The 15,016-nt window shown below is 38.1% G+C and overlaps 3 protein-coding genes across 4 annotated transcripts; 1 reads left to right on the forward strand and 2 right to left on the reverse strand.

The window, feature by feature from the left end:
- Positions 1–1,597: 1,597 nt before the first annotated feature.
- On the reverse strand, positions 1,598–8,413 carry LOC135642473 (two-component response regulator-like PRR95). The gene is made up of 8 exons (XM_065158654.1): positions 8,213–8,413; positions 6,874–7,035; positions 6,636–6,766; positions 6,363–6,515; positions 5,754–5,877; positions 5,285–5,633; positions 3,019–3,745; positions 1,598–1,945 (listed from the first exon to the last, which is right to left on the reverse strand). Exons 1-8 carry the CDS (start codon positions 8,364–8,366, stop codon positions 1,781–1,783), a joined length of 1,965 nt encoding a protein of 654 aa, XP_065014726.1. The 5' UTR covers positions 8,367–8,413; the 3' UTR covers positions 1,598–1,780.
- A 3,487-nt stretch (positions 8,414–11,900) lies between these two features.
- Positions 11,901–13,537, forward strand: LOC135642478 (carboxylesterase 1-like). 2 transcript variants are annotated; one of them, XM_065158665.1, is made up of 2 exons: positions 11,901–13,049; positions 13,401–13,537. In XM_065158665.1, exon 1 carries the CDS (start codon positions 12,003–12,005, stop codon positions 13,032–13,034), a length of 1,032 nt encoding a protein of 343 aa, XP_065014737.1. In that variant the 5' UTR covers positions 11,901–12,002; the 3' UTR covers positions 13,035–13,049; positions 13,401–13,537. The 2 variants fall into 2 exon arrangements, with proteins under 2 accessions (XP_065014737.1, XP_065014743.1); XM_065158671.1 differs by lacking the exon at positions 13,401–13,537 and adding an exon at positions 13,338–13,356.
- Positions 13,276–14,790, reverse strand: LOC135642483 (B-box zinc finger protein 20-like). Its single transcript, XM_065158677.1, has 3 exons — positions 14,363–14,790; positions 13,840–14,271; positions 13,276–13,749 (listed from the first exon to the last, which is right to left on the reverse strand). Exons 1-3 carry the CDS (start codon positions 14,546–14,548, stop codon positions 13,486–13,488), a joined length of 882 nt encoding a protein of 293 aa, XP_065014749.1. The 5' UTR covers positions 14,549–14,790; the 3' UTR covers positions 13,276–13,485.
- Between the last annotated feature and the right edge of the window lie 226 nt (positions 14,791–15,016).

Consider the following 15,016-nt stretch of genomic DNA (forward strand, 5'->3'; position numbering starts at 1 on the left):
GCATTAGATGCATGATTTGTTGCTGGAAGCCAAGAATCTTGGCAATGTAGGTGGGTACAATTAGGAGAGATGTGAATTGGCCACAGGCCCTTGCATTTACTTATTGGATAAAACAAACAAAGAAGTAAGATGCATGTTTTTTTGTTGCAAGATAAATGCTACAAAGTATTTGTTATTGAATTGTGAAGAGTTATGTGAGTTAATGATATGTGTCCAAGAATCTCTATAGGAAATGTATTGTTGTGATGCTAACACATCACCAGCGTAAAACTGCTCCCACAAATCCTACAGTTTTTATTAGACACTGATGCTGTTTAATACACCGGCATCCTTTTTCTTCCTTTTATCTGTCCTCTTTCATGATTTGATGCTCTTGATTCACTGTGGTTTCGGTTTTTCTTTCTTTGATCCCCCTGTCACACCCGTGCCGCCTTCTCTATTTTCACTTCACCTCTCCTTGGCCGAGTACAAGAACTCGACCGCATTACAAGGCCGGTATCCATTCAAAACCTGTGGTTCTTTTGAAATTCAAACTATGATCTTATTGTTATGTTTTTCTTTTGCAATAGGAAGTTCTTTTTGGCTTACAGAGGGATGGCAAAGTGGCAACCAATCCCAGCACTGTTCTCAGGGAATGTCATTCCTGACCTTATCTTGCAGTAACATATCATCAAAGATACTGTCAACTGAGAATAAATCATGATCCTGTAGTAGTGCTTGTTTGTGTTACTCCATTCTTGCTATACATTCTCTTTTTTTCCATTTTGGTGAACTTTAGATGTGTTCCAAAATGTGGCATGTCTTGTAGGGAAAAGAGAAGGATGTTCACTGACAGCAAACACATGTCTTGTTCTCTTGCATTGTCAGAAAGACATGGTTTTTGTTATCTGATGTTCTATTAAATGTTGCTGCCAAACTCTGTTTTCTAATCATGTAGGTTTAAACCAAAAATTTATATCTTCATATATTTTCTCCTCAAAGGAAAAACCATAATTTCTTTGCCTTCTAAATGGATTTGGTTTACATCTTATTGGTGGTTGAGAGTCTCATTTTCCTATTTAAGCTATATTTTCTGCTTTTCTAATTGACTAAAATTCACCTCAGGGTGGTTGGAGTTGAATTGAGTCAAATCAAACTGGGAAAGAATGAGCTAATTGTTCTTTTAGGATGGTGTGATTTATGTTCTCTGATCTCTTTCTTTGTTCTTCGGTTTCCTCTCTGTTTCATCTACTTTGATTGTGTTTCTATATGACCTCTCTGTTTCATCTACTTCTTAACCAGATGCTTTTCATTTTAAAGTTTTGATACTCAGACAAATAAAATTAAATTTCTTCTAATGCTGAAATCTCTTCTATTACTCTCGAAGAGATGATATGATGTTTTAACTTGTGATATATCTCTGATCACTGAGAGAATAAATCAATGGAGTAAGATGTATTAACTTTTGCTGGTTGTGCAATCCATTCATTACAAGCATAAGCAAGCCAAGAGCTGCATTCATGTACCACACATAGCTTCCTCTTCTACGGATAGAAGTGATGAGCAAATAGGAGAAGGGCATAAACTCTCATACAATTGACGATCTAAAAGGAACAGATGAGAAAGAAGGACAACTAAAACATCATGCCAACAATGTCAAGGTATACAAATTAAGAAAAACACAAGAAGAAATTTGTCAATAGCTATTCCACCTCCTTGATGTTATATCAAGGAGTTTTACAAGGGAAAAGGCACATAAGATGTGACATCTAATTTACACAGAGGAGTTATGGAAACAACATCATGTTAGTGCAGCAACATTGGTCAGATCCTGAGGAACATTTTGACTTAGAAGGCCACCCGCTGCTAGTGTTGTTGGTTGAGGGTAGAGTTTAGCGTGACGAACAAATTGCCCTTTCACTCGAGGCCGCTGCTCTGCAAGTAACTTTCTGCTGTGATAGCGAACCTGTCAAACTCAGAATCAATAGACTGAAGTCAATGGTCTACAAATGAAGATGAACAAAAAAACTGCAATCTAATTTGCTTTGTCTCCATCTAAAAATCACATATGTTCTATAACAACAATAGGAACAGAGACCGAAATGTTTTGACTATTCAGAGTCACTATATGGATCTTTTGTCGCTATTGAGTCTTGAATAAAATAATATTTTTAGTTAAATAAGGAGATTGATAACTTCCAGTAAAAGCTTCTTGTATCTCTTCTATCTCTCATTGCATCACTAGAACTAATTATTTTACCTCTATGAACTATAGTATCTGTAGGTCCTCCCTCATTTTATCATCTATTGATCTATTGAATGTATACATAGTTGTTTATAAATGAAAATATTTTTTTACTGTTCTTATGTTCTACACAGCATTCTTATCTCAAGAATATAACGTTTTCCTCTTAATATAAAAAGTTTGACTTTAACTAACCATGATCCTCTCCACTTTAACCAGCCAACTTTGACTTATCAAATTTTTCATCTTGTTAAATAATTAATTTTATTTGTTATAATTTCTTGTTCACCCAACTTAACAATAACCTAAAAAATTATTCTGTTGATATTTACTAAAATTACATAAAATGTACTCAATCTAAGTCTTAATTTAAAATTTATCTATGTAAGTGAAATTTAGAAGGCAAAAACCAAAAAAACTTATGTTCTCATATGCTAATAGAAAACTCAAAATATATACACATTGTAGTCCTAACATTAGTTCTAATGGAGTGTAGTCGTAACATGAGTTCTAACACAAGTGATTACTCTATCATACATATCCTTTACAATATCAACATAAATCTTCCTCTTATAAATCTCACTATAACATATCTCTAGAGTATCATAGTAATATTAACCTTCATCTGTCTCTTCTAAATCTCACTATAGCATATCGCCAGAGACTATCATGGGGTTTTTCTAAATAAATTAAACCATATTCAAGTCTTCCTTTTTCTCTTAACAAGTTTTCATTCATTATTTTGATAAGTAACTTCGAGACATTTTTTAAAACACTAAAATATAATTGAGTACCTTTTTCTCGAAGCATCTGTCTTTCCTCTTTTGTCGAAATTTGTTTAAAGCCATTTCTCTTTGGCTCATGCTACAATTTATTGGCTTCGTTTCTTCACAAGTCAATTTCCCCTGATCAGTTAGCCTCACTGTCATGGGCCTCAAGGTATTTGTTGTAGAAGTGCATCCAGTAGTTCCATCGGGAACACTACTACATTCACTGATGTTGAGATGACTTCCTTCACCATTACAGACAATACCACCAACACTCTCACCAGCCACAGATGAAACATGCCTCTGTTCATCAAGTTCCATGTGTTCTTCTTGATTTTGTGCAGAATGATAAGATGAGCTTCTGGAATTATTCTCATCTGGAAGGTCACCTTGCATACAGTTTTGAATCCCTTGGCACGGTTGGTTTAATGAGTTTATCTGTATGATCCCTTCCATCCATGAAGATGAACTGGTACTCCAAAAATGGTGGCCTGATGGCTGATAGATCATGTGTTGTGTTGCTGTATCATACCCAGAACATAGAGGCATGCTTCCAACTGGAAGAGGCAATGGAATAACTCGAAGGGGGGTGCATTGAACTGGAGGTTCCACAGCTGGGGATTTGGTCTCTTCCATATTTTCACTAGAATCTTTGTAGTTTAATAGAGGTTCAGTGCAATTCTGACCACTGCTTCTGGATCCTGAATTCTTTTGTATCAACAACGGAGGTAGTACTACTGTCCTGCTATTGTACCTGCAGTGAATTATAGTTCTAGTGATTCCCTGACAAAACTATAGAAAAAGAAGGCAAATGTCTACAAGAATTCCAACTTTCTTTAATTATAGAAAAGATACCCAGTATTTTGTAGAGAAAGATCCTCCACAACTTTCACAGAACAGAGGAGAAAATGTTCATTAATTAGCAAAGATGTAAAATTAAAGGCTTGAATGGTCCACCTGATTCCCTTCTTTATTGATACAGAAAAGAACAAGGGCTGTTGGACAAGACATGCTACTTAGAAAGGTTGCAGTAACAAAAATAAAAATAAAAATAAAAAATGGATCCAGTCACAAAGAGGAAAAAAGGGGATATGATGAATTAGTATAAAGGAAGTAACCTCTCTCAATGAAATTTCTGACACCATAATCTCAATTTAGCGCCAATTGATTAACAAAGTTCTTGCTAAAATAGGAGAATTAATGTCTGCAGCCTTGCTCTAAAAGCAAAGAGGTTGTTTCCATATAGTTTATATCCAGTAAAGAAAGTGACCATAAAATCCAGCTGCAAATGAGAGAGAAAAATCCTTCTTTCACATAATAAAAATTCTACATTCTAATATTTTGTTTCAATATCCACTTTCCTTTATAGAAATTGAGCAGTAATATGGCATCAGCTTTAATTGTTTTTCTACACTAAATGATGACAATAGCCCTCAAGTCAGTCATATGCATACCAGGACACTATTGTTCTATTGGCACAAACTCTAGAAACCCTTGTGCCTTCAAGTATTGTACTACTATTCTCCAGATCTTGTAACTTGGATGAAGCTCTTTGAAGCCCCTCTTGAAAACTTTCATTAAACATATCCCTGGGGATTAAATTACTTCAACTTCTTTTTCATGTAAAAGAAAGAGGTGCATGCTGGAAGTTTGACTTAATTTTCATCTTCAGATCTTTAAGAGTTCCGCTAATAAGCCCAACAGTATCTCCTAAGTCCTACCAAACATATACAACCAATCAGATGCTATGTCAAATTTTTTAACATCATGAAGCTTCTTATATGCAAAAATCATGTAAGCTTGACCAAACCTGGTAAGATAAACTACATAATTCTTCAAAAGTTTTATTACCAGGGGAAGAATGACAACTTTCACTTCGTATAACCTACAAATGCACTATTTGAAAGTAAACATGTGCCTGTTGCTTCAAAGTAAAGCCTAATCCTTAAAAGGGTGCCATTATGAATGATGAATCCTCCATGGCTGGGATCTGGGAGGATCAAATCTATTCAGCCATACCCCTGTAATGTAAAGAGGTTGTTTGCACAATTAGAGACATAGCACCTAGGGTGATAAAAGAGCAACTTGAATATGATATTAACTCTCAATGCATAAACCTAATCTTGATGCCAGTGATATTGAAAAAAAAAACTGAACAAGTAAAAGAAAGCTGATCAGAACAAGAGAGTATTTTCATATTAGACCACAGGAATTTTCTGGTTAATGTTATGATTCATTAATTCAAACATCAAAAAATTATTAAGTTGTGAAATAAGCATTATTAAACACTCACAGTGAGAAGGCCGATGAACTTGAATGGTTCCATGTATTGTATCCATCACAATCTAGTTTCTCAGGGAATATTCCTTCAAATCTTTTCAAACAGAGCTCCAAATGAGGTTTGGGATTAGACTTGCACATAACGCCAACATCATGAACTGCTATATCAGAAAAACCACTTTGAACAGTAGTACTGTCTCCAGATTGAAATACACCCTGTGGTTGATTATCAATCACCTGGATCAAATCAACAAGATCCCTAGATGTTATGTCACGGTGACATTGCCAGCCATTTGTTGCATTGGTGATACTGTTGGGGTCCAGGCATTCGTTTTGTGTATCATCTATATTTTCATTGGATGCTGTGCATAAACATGTTCTAACAGGATCAGTTTATCTCAGTTCATAAAGCACCAGATATCATAAAAGAAATTTGAAACTATAAACATGGAAAAATAACACCATTAGCCGCATTTTCTTACCAAATGATGCATTATCAAATTGAATATTCTTTCCATCATCCAGAGTTGTTGGTGCATGTAGCTTTTGTTGATTAAGCTCCATTTGAGTACTCTCAGCTTCCACATCTGAGCTTGTACAAGAGCTCTGCATAAGAGGTGGCAAATTGTGCAGTGTGAATGTAAAACTCCAGTTTTCGAATCAACAGTCAAAACATTGTCAGAAGCATGCAAAAATACATTAAGATGATGGCATGTATTTTATCAGTGGAAACTATTCTATAAAATATATGAGCAATCTAGTCTTTACAAACAGAACAAAATCCGAAGAAACAAAATGGCAACTGAGATTTTCATAAAAAAATATCTCCTTTTGAACTTGAATAGTCATTGAGCTACCAAAACAAATACAAGGTTAAAAAAAATTATTTGCAAAATCTCAAATCTAATTTTTGATAATTAAGCAATAAGTAGAAAAAAAAATCGATTAATAATTTCATAATAACAAAAGAATCTTTCCAAAAAGTATAGTTATATAGATGCTGCTGACTGCTTAAGTTCTCACCAGAACAAATGCAAATCTTATCATATATGCTAGACATTAAAAGTTAAGAAAGTATGAAGATTTCTTACTTGAGCATCACTCATTTGCTCCTTGCACTCCTTATTTGCCTGTATTATACCTAAATTCTCGGTAGAATGTTCTTCTTTACCAGACTGAGCTGTCAGTTTATGCTTTGCATCACAATTGACTTGAATCTTATGAATGTCATCCTGTTCACTTGCCTTTTAGACAATGCAATTATGCAAAGATCAATATATGCTCAAATAAGGACCAATATGAAACTAAAGCCACACGTTAATTCAGAGGAGATAATGATAACTAAGGATGCAAATGAATCTTACAATTTGCCTTCTCCAGACATGCTGCCATAAATTCCTCAGCTCATTCTTGCGAAGTGGTTTGGTAAGAAAGTCAGCTGCACCTTTCAACATGCATTTGAAAACCATGCTGGTAGAATCATGTGAAGACATCACTGGATGAATCAAAGGAAAGTGTTTATTTGTGACAAAAAAAATTACTGCTAAGAAAAACTTCTGAAGAACAATAGAAGTAGGAAGTCAAAAATCAATTGCATCATACTTATGACAGGAATGTTCTTGAAGGTGTTGTGATCCATCATCATGGTGAGAAGGCCAAACCCAGAGATTGATGGCAAGTCAACTTCAGACAAAACAAGGTCTATAGTCTGGGGTTTTTGCTTCAACGTGTTCCATGCCTTTAAGCCATCTGACGTTGCAGCAACTGGTGAATTCCAAACAAAGAAATTCTAAGAAAATGTGAATCGTTCAAATGTTAATATACCTTGAAAATGAAAAGCATAATACACTTTACCAATGGAACTACAAAATGAAGAACCTTAAAAATATGATTACTGGCTTATTGCATCAAAAAATACTAAAGCAAGCAGTAAACATTAGTTAGTTAATCTGAAAGATTAAGCATACAGCTGAAATATATGTACACTGCAGAACCAAGAACCCACGTCATGTAAGGATCTGTAAAATAAACATTTGCAAGGCATTTATATGCTTTAATGTGACACATCCGATAGAACTCCTATATTGGCATGGTCCTAATTACTCTAGAAAACCTAATCTCATTTTTTCGCATATACTAAGCACATGATATCTAGCAACCGAAGATAAAATGAACCAATATGACTCAGCTTTCTACTTCAAACTATTCATTTCTTTTCTTTTTTTTTCCAAATATCAGTGCCTCTTCAATGAAACTTTTGGTTTCATCGAACTTACTTTAATAACCCTCTCTAACTGCAATACAAAATTCAAGGATTAATGCAAAGCAAGAGTCTACAAATTTATCATGGTCACCAATCAATTCATCAAGTAATCATATCCAAACAGAGTCTCGATATGTAAAATTCCCCAGAGAGTCCATCGGAACAAACATCAACTTTTCCCCCTCTAAGAAGTCTTTATTGCATCTGATCAATGTCAAAACAACCACATAAGTGGAAATTCTGCAGTTGAGTTCAACAAATCAACTCTATAAGGAATTCAATTTTACTTAAGCTTGAAAAAAGAACAAAAAATTGAGCATATATAATTATCGTCACCAGTGAACCACCGCAAAAGTAAATGAAACATTTCCGTCAGCAAATGGTTTCTCAATTCCACCCATTTCAGAAAAGTATCATTCCAAATGAAGTTTCTAAGACCATAACGTATTGCAAAAAATTGAACCTAATATACTTCCAAATTCCAAAGGCCAATTGAGAGAAAAATAAACACTTTGGACTCAACCACAAGAATAAATAAATAAACATAAACTCCCCCATCTTTTCACTTAAATTGGTAAGAACAGACATACTAATGATGGGGATCACGTCAAAGCATCAAAGGATCAGTGGAAGAAGCGAAAAAAGGGATCCCAATTACATATGAAAGAGGAAACGAACCTCTGTAGCCACATTTCCTAAGGAGGGCCGCGATGATCCGCCTGGTGGAATCGTCCCCTTCCACGAGCAGCACTCTCACCGGCATCTTCGGCAAGAATCTTTCAGCCCCCTCCTCTTCTTCCCTTCTCCCTTCCCTCTCCTCTCTCGCCCCCATTTTCCACCACCAACCCAAACCTCCCTCTTCTTCAACGAAGGACCAGAAGGAAAAGAGGAACCAAAGGACCTATTTACCACTCATCTCATTCTCTAGTGCGTGCGGTAAGCGACGCCGCAGCAATCCGCTCCTCCGCCACAACCAAATCTGCCACCCGAGAAAATATCTTCCGTTTCCCCCCATCTTACTGGCGGGCCAGCCACGTCAACGTATTCCCTCGGTTGCCGCTACCCGAGCCTCGCGGGGCCCGGATTACGTGTTTCGAGAAGGGCCACCCGTTCGGATTCTTCTTCCGTGCATCCGATTCGGCCCGGAATCGGTCGACCACGAAACGAAACGTGTCAACAGTGAAAGATATTTCGGGGAAGACGCGTGGCGGATCATCATTACACGGGGACCGTGCGATGAAGGTTCGGCTGCGATCGCGGAGCAAGTTTTAGCATCCGTATCCCGCGGATGTTAGTGGGCCGTCAAAGGTGGAGCCCGAGGAGACGAGGAGCGGCACGTGGTGGAGCAGGATTACTTGCAGCGTGCGTAGGGGAACATCCAGGGGCGTCGCCGTCTGCCTGAGGGACGTCTCTTCGGCATAAGAAACGAGCATGTGATTGGCTGTGGCATCTCATTTTTCCCAACCCATTTGATATTTGGGTCACTTTACTTAATAAAAAAAAACCCTATGGAGTTTTGCTAGAACACTCTTATATTTTTCATATATGTCAAATCGATTTGGTCAGAATAATTTATATTGATTGTTTCGAATCGGATTGAATTTTATTAAATCTATTAACGAGTATAACTCGAGTGTAATCAAAATTTTTTCATCAATTTAATTAATTATTTTTTTTTCCTAAAATTGCTATATATAATTTTTAAATATTTAATATTATTTTTTAATTTCTTGTGATTTTAGGGTGAATAAATTTTTAGAGAAAATTTTTGGAGTTGAATCAATGATCAAATGTAACCCGTTGTATTTTTATCAAATCGATTCAAACTTCTCTAAACTACTAACATGAGATTATGATAATATGTTTGGCATCAATTTTTTTATTTTTATATGAATGTAGAGTGTTTTTTTTAATATGATACTTTTTGACTAAATTTATGATCTAGTGTAATTCTTTAAATTTTCATCAAATCTATCTAAACTTCTCTCAAACTACTAAAGTGAGATTCTAATATATTTATGTATTTTTCTAAATTTATATAAATTTAGAATTGTTAATTTTTGAAATTTGATATTATTGTGTTGAATTTATGATCAAGTGTAATCTATGTATATTTTTTAAAAATTTTACTAAATATATCTAAACATCTCTAAAACTACTATATGCTAATATGTTTATTATCACTTTTTTCTATTTTTATGAATTTATGGTAATTTTTGAAATAAAATATTTTTTTATTAAATTTATGATCAAATGTAACTTTTTGAACTCTTAACTAAACCTATCTAAACTTCTCCAAAACTATGATATGCTAATATATTTATTTTTTTTCTATTTTTACATTAATTTAGAGTAATTAAATTTTAAAAATAAGATATTTTTATATTGAATCTGTGATCAAGTGTAACTCAAGTGAAATTTGAGTTAATTTTCATCAAATCAATCCAAATTTTCTTAAATCTATTAACATTTAGTTTTAAGATATATAACATTATTATTTTTATTTTTCATGAGTTTAGGGTGATTAAGTTTTGAAAATGATATTTTTGGATTGAATATGTAATAAAGCATAACTTTTAAGTTTTTAAACTTCTCTAGAACTACTAACAAATTATTATTATGAGATATTTAGCATAATATTTCTTATTTATGATGAACTAAGAATAATTTTATATTAAAAAATAAATAGTTAAGACTTTTATCGAACTAATCTAACTTGGTTCATGTCAAATAAATATGTTTCACCCAAATAACCTGGAGTCAACTAGGGTTAACAGACATCGATTATCTTTTTATTTATTTTATAAAGAGTACTTTAGTCATCGTACGAAAAAACGAGTACCCCTAATAAAAACTAAATATGGAAGCACCACATGCAAAAACCCTATTATCGAAAGCGTTTTTTTAGATAAATTGCTCTTATTATTTTATTACTTTTTTTTTTACAAATTTTTTTTTACTATGTTAATTTTATAATTTTAAAGATAAAAATGATTACATATATCCTTTGTTTCATTTCAGTTGAAAATGTTCCAAATAAAAGATGCTTATATTTTGCATCTCACTTCGTGAAAAAACAAAACACAAAAGTTCTCGCTTCCACTAAATGGATTGATCACCATTTCTTTTTCCATCGATTTTATTATAGTATTCCCAACTTTCTAAACTTTTTCGATCAAATAAATTCTGAATTCTAAAATCCAAAATCTTACAGAATAATCAAAGCAGTCGGGCGTGCTGATCCATCAACTGTGTCCACATCAGCAAGGAATGTGTATTTATATGACCAATTCTGAATAATATATATATATATATATATATATATATATATATATATATATAATACTTTTGAGTGCATTGACTTAGTTTTCAAAAGGGGAAACATTATCATCAATTAATAGATCAAATGGACATTAATTAATTAGACAAGATTGTGCCTGATGACGTATCCAATTTGTGTGTTGACAAACATCTAACATAAATTTATATAATAGTAATTGCCAAAACCTCCTCTCTTTATTTTTACCCCTAAAAAAATGATCCTAATTTTATTTTTATTTTCCAAATGATGTCCCTTATTTCCAATAATATAAAAAATTATTCATATCAACCGTAACGAGATATTTTTTTTGTAAGTTTTGAAAACATCATATTAATCGTAGATAGTTACTATAATCAATAGCATTATAGTGTTTTTGATAAGTTATTGAAAATATTATAAATAATTGACATTATGTTGTGTCTCTTTGATTGTTATTATTTGTAGGTTATCACAATGTCAAATGTTTAGGTTTGAAGTTGGTTTATTTGAGATTATGAGACCATTTATATAATTTAAGTATGATTTAAATTATTTTTATTATGATAGTATAAGAAATCAATTTTTAGTTCCATTGAAACTGATAAAAGGTATTTTTTTTATATTATTCGAAACAAAGGAAAATACCGAAAAACGAAAACAAAGGATAGTTTCGAAAAACAAAAACAAAAAGGGCGAGAAAGTAAATACCTTCCAACAACCAACTATACGAAACGCCCATATTTACGCTGAGCGAAGGCGATCACAATTACACCACCGAAAATGAACAGTACTGCGTCGTCGAGTGGTTGCCAAATGCACATACGCAATGGCGACAGCCTCCTCATCCTTCGTTGCAGATGTTGATTTGGAACCATTAAAGAAGTACATATATAATTCACGCCGGTTAGCAGTCGGTATCACATGACACAGATGATGAGGTCGTCTTCGAGTGTTTGTTCGAGCTTTGCTTTCGAGGTATACTTTTTGTTGGTCTGATGCCATCTTCACAAACGTATTCAATACACAAGGTGAGTACTTTCATGGAGCTTTTATGAAGGAAGAGAAGAGAGAGAGAGATATGTGAGTACTTTCATGGAGCTTTTATGAAGGAAGAGAAGAGGAAGAGGGGGAGAGAGAGAGAAAGGTGAGTACTTTCATGGAGCTTTTATGAAGGAAGAGAAGAGGAAGAGGGAGAGAGAGAGAGAGAGAGAGAGAGAGAGAGAGAGAATGGCGGACTTGAGCAGTGAGGAGAACGCATCGTCAAAGAGCACTAGCCTTCTCCTCCAAATCGTCGAACACCCTGACGGATCCGTCTCCCGTCCCTTCGTCCCGATCTCTGCGCCCTCAGACGACAGGCCGGACGCCGCCGTCCTCTCCAAGGACGTCCCTCTAAATCCCACACACGACACATGGCTCCGGATTTACCGCCCCAGCGTCGTCCATCATACCACGAAGCTCCCCATAGTCATCTACTTCCATGGCGGCGGCTTCGTCGTCTTCAGCGCCGCTTCCACCTTCTACCACGGCTTATGTGAGGCCATGACCGGTGCGATTTCGGCTTTAGTCGTGTCGCTTGAGTACCGCCTCGCCCCGGAGCACCGCCTCCCTGCGGCGTACGAGGACGCCGTGGAGACGGTGCTGTGGATCCAATCTCAAGCTCGAGATCCGGCAGCGGGAGAGCCGTGGCTGGTACACCATGGGGATTTCTCCCGCTGCTTTCTCATGGGCAGCAGCTCCGGGGCGAACATGGCGTACCACGCCGGACTTCTCGCTACGGCCCTGGAGCTGCTGCCCCTGAGGCTGCTGGGGTTAATCCTCAACCAGCCTTACTTCGGCGGGGTGGAGAGGACCCCATCGGAGATCAGATCGGAGGACGACCCCATTCTCCCGCTCCAGGCCAACGACACGCTGTGGCGCCTGGCGCTGCCGAAAGGCGCCGAAAGAGACCACGAGTTCTGCAACCCCGTGGTGGTAGTTCCACCGGAGCTGAGGCATCTGCCGAGGTGCTTGGTGAAGGGCTGCGAAGGGGATCCGCTGGTGGATCGACAGCGGGAGTTTGTAAGGATGCTGCAGAGGGAAGGAGCGAGCGTGGTGGCTCGGGTGGACGAAGGAGGGTTCCACAGCGTCGAGCTCTTGGATCCGATCAGGGCAGAGTCCCTATTCGCGGAAATCCGGCGGTTCATTCGCAATGATCTCTGAGAAGAAGAACAACACGTACGTGCCGTCCTCATTACTTCTCCATGCATGTCCGATTTAACGTGAACTTCCTCTGTTGTGTAAACCCATTACATTCTGCGATTGTGAACTGTTGAGATGTCGTCAATAAATACTATAAATCTACTAAGAGTTCATCCGAACAACAAATCTTCACTTAGGATCTCCTTCTAATTATTGATCGTCTTCCTTGTTATATATGTATGGACAATGGAAACACCAGATAAAAGCACAAAGGGAAAACAACTGAGAGTTAAAGCTAAAGAACTCGTCTTTTTTTGTGCTCAGAGAGAGATTAAGCAACAAAAAATGACAAGCATCATATTGACAGTACAACATTACCATTAGCAGCACACCAAACAATCTCTTGGAATAAAACCAAATGTTGAAGGCAAAAGAGGAGAGGAAGAAAGGAGAGGGTGCCTATGAACAGGAATCAGTAGTACCAAACAGAGTTCCTTGGTTTCTTGTTGGGAGTTGGAACAGAGGAGATCTGAGGCACCATGAACGCGTCGTCACTCCACCGCTCCTTCCCGGACTTATCTCTGTGTGGGAAGCTGCTTGCTACCTCCTTGTCCACCAGCCAGTGCTGGTAATGAGCGGCCGGAGGACAGTGCGGAAGGAACTGCGGCGCGTGGGCAGCGCAGATGTCTTCCAGCCCTCCGCCATGCAGATCCAAACATGGAAGCGACATGTTCACCTGGACGATACGGTAACAAAAGTTAGATTACTGTGGTAAGTGGTAATTAGATCTGAGAAAGATTGGATCTTTGAACATGTAGTTGCAGACCTCGAAGAAACCATCCATGGCGGGGGCGGCGGCCGTGTCTTCAACCAGAAGGTCCTCGACGTGCCAGCCTGGGCACGTCTTGGTGAGGTACTCCGAGATGCTACTGGCATTGCCGCTGCTGGTGGCGCTAAAAGACGCGCTAGCTGACGGAAAAGCAGCAGTTTTGATAGGGTTGCCGGGGACCACGGCGGCGGTGGGGTCCGCCACCATGGCCTTGCCTTTCTTGCTCTTCCAGATCGCACCGTCCCTGCTGTTGGCTGCCGCGGCCGCCTCTGTGTCGGGAGCCGAGAGAGGCGCGGCGGAGAAGCGGACGCCAGTGAGAAGGAACCTGCTGTGCTTCATGGTGAGGTGGTTGGTGCTATGTATGGCGGCGTCGCACTCTCTACAGAGGATCGCTCGGTCCTCTTGGCAAAACAAAATCGCTCTCTTCTCCTGCAAACCACACAACCCAAAACCCAAATCCTTTTGTCCGTAAAGATTCAAACCCACTCGAATAGCTTCTTCCGGTGCTCGCTGAGAGTACCTGACAGACGTCGCAGAGGGGGTTGGAGTGGACGGAAGGGTAGTCGAGGGAGAAGCGGCGGTGCTTGCCGGAAAGCTTGTTGGCGCAGTGCACCCGGCGGTCGCAGGCGTCACAGAGGGCGGCCTCGTCGGCGCAGCAGAACACCAGAGCCTCCTTTTTGCCGCAAACATCACACAGTATCTTCATCACACAGCCGCCTGATTTCCACTCCTCTGCTTCTCTTCCTCCTCGGCGGAACGTCTTCTTCAACCGCTGGTCAATGGAAGCATGGAGGGAGATAAGACTGACGGTGGAGGAATAAATCAAGTGTAGTGGGGGATCTATTATAGAAGATGAGCTGAAAGAGAAGAGAGAGAGAGAGAGGCGACAAGAGGAGGGTTCCCAAGAATTAATGCTCACGTACGATGGCGGCCAGCCAAGGAATCCTCGTTTCCACTGCAACGATGCCTTATCATCTCTGTACGAGATGGCACGCCTGACACACGTAGGTGAAGCCCCGTGGTAACTAACAAGCACGACTCGCTCCACTGTGGCTCATGTCAACGACGCATAAGAGACACGGTTATGGTACATCCATATCACGTCTCCGTCACGGCAGCATAGCGGACATAGGTATCTTTATGTACATCCCCACATGAATGAATGCTATGTATG

Source organism: Musa acuminata, chromosome BXJ1-4, assembly GCF_036884655.1.
Source record: "Musa acuminata AAA Group cultivar baxijiao chromosome BXJ1-4, Cavendish_Baxijiao_AAA, whole genome shotgun sequence".
Taxonomy (NCBI): domain Eukaryota; kingdom Viridiplantae; phylum Streptophyta; class Magnoliopsida; order Zingiberales; family Musaceae; genus Musa; species Musa acuminata.

Coding starts and splice junctions, on each gene's coding strand:
- LOC135642478 (XM_065158665.1), top strand. CDS start 12,003: ATGAAGGAAGAGAAGAGGAAGAGGGAGAGAGAGAGAGAGAGAGAGAGA.
- LOC135642483 (XM_065158677.1), bottom strand. CDS start 14,548: ATGAAGATACTGTGTGATGTTTGCGGCAAAAAGGAGGCTCTGGTGTTC. Junction 14,272..14,362: donor CCCTCTGCGACGTCTGTCAG/GTACTCTCAGCG, acceptor TGTGGTTTGCAG/GAGAAGAGAGCGATTTTGTT. Junction 13,750..13,839: donor CCATGGATGGTTTCTTCGAG/GTCTGCAACTAC, acceptor CGTATCGTCCAG/GTGAACATGTCGCTTCCATG.
- LOC135642473 (XM_065158654.1), bottom strand. CDS start 8,366: ATGGGGGCGAGAGAGGAGAGGGAAGGGAGAAGGGAAGAAGAGGAGGGG. Junction 6,767..6,873: donor CAAGAACATTCCTGTCATAA/GTATGATGCAAT, acceptor TGATTCATCCAG/TGATGTCTTCACATGATTCT. Junction 6,516..6,635: donor ATGTCTGGAGAAGGCAAATT/GTAAGATTCATT, acceptor ATTGTCTAAAAG/GCAAGTGAACAGGATGACAT.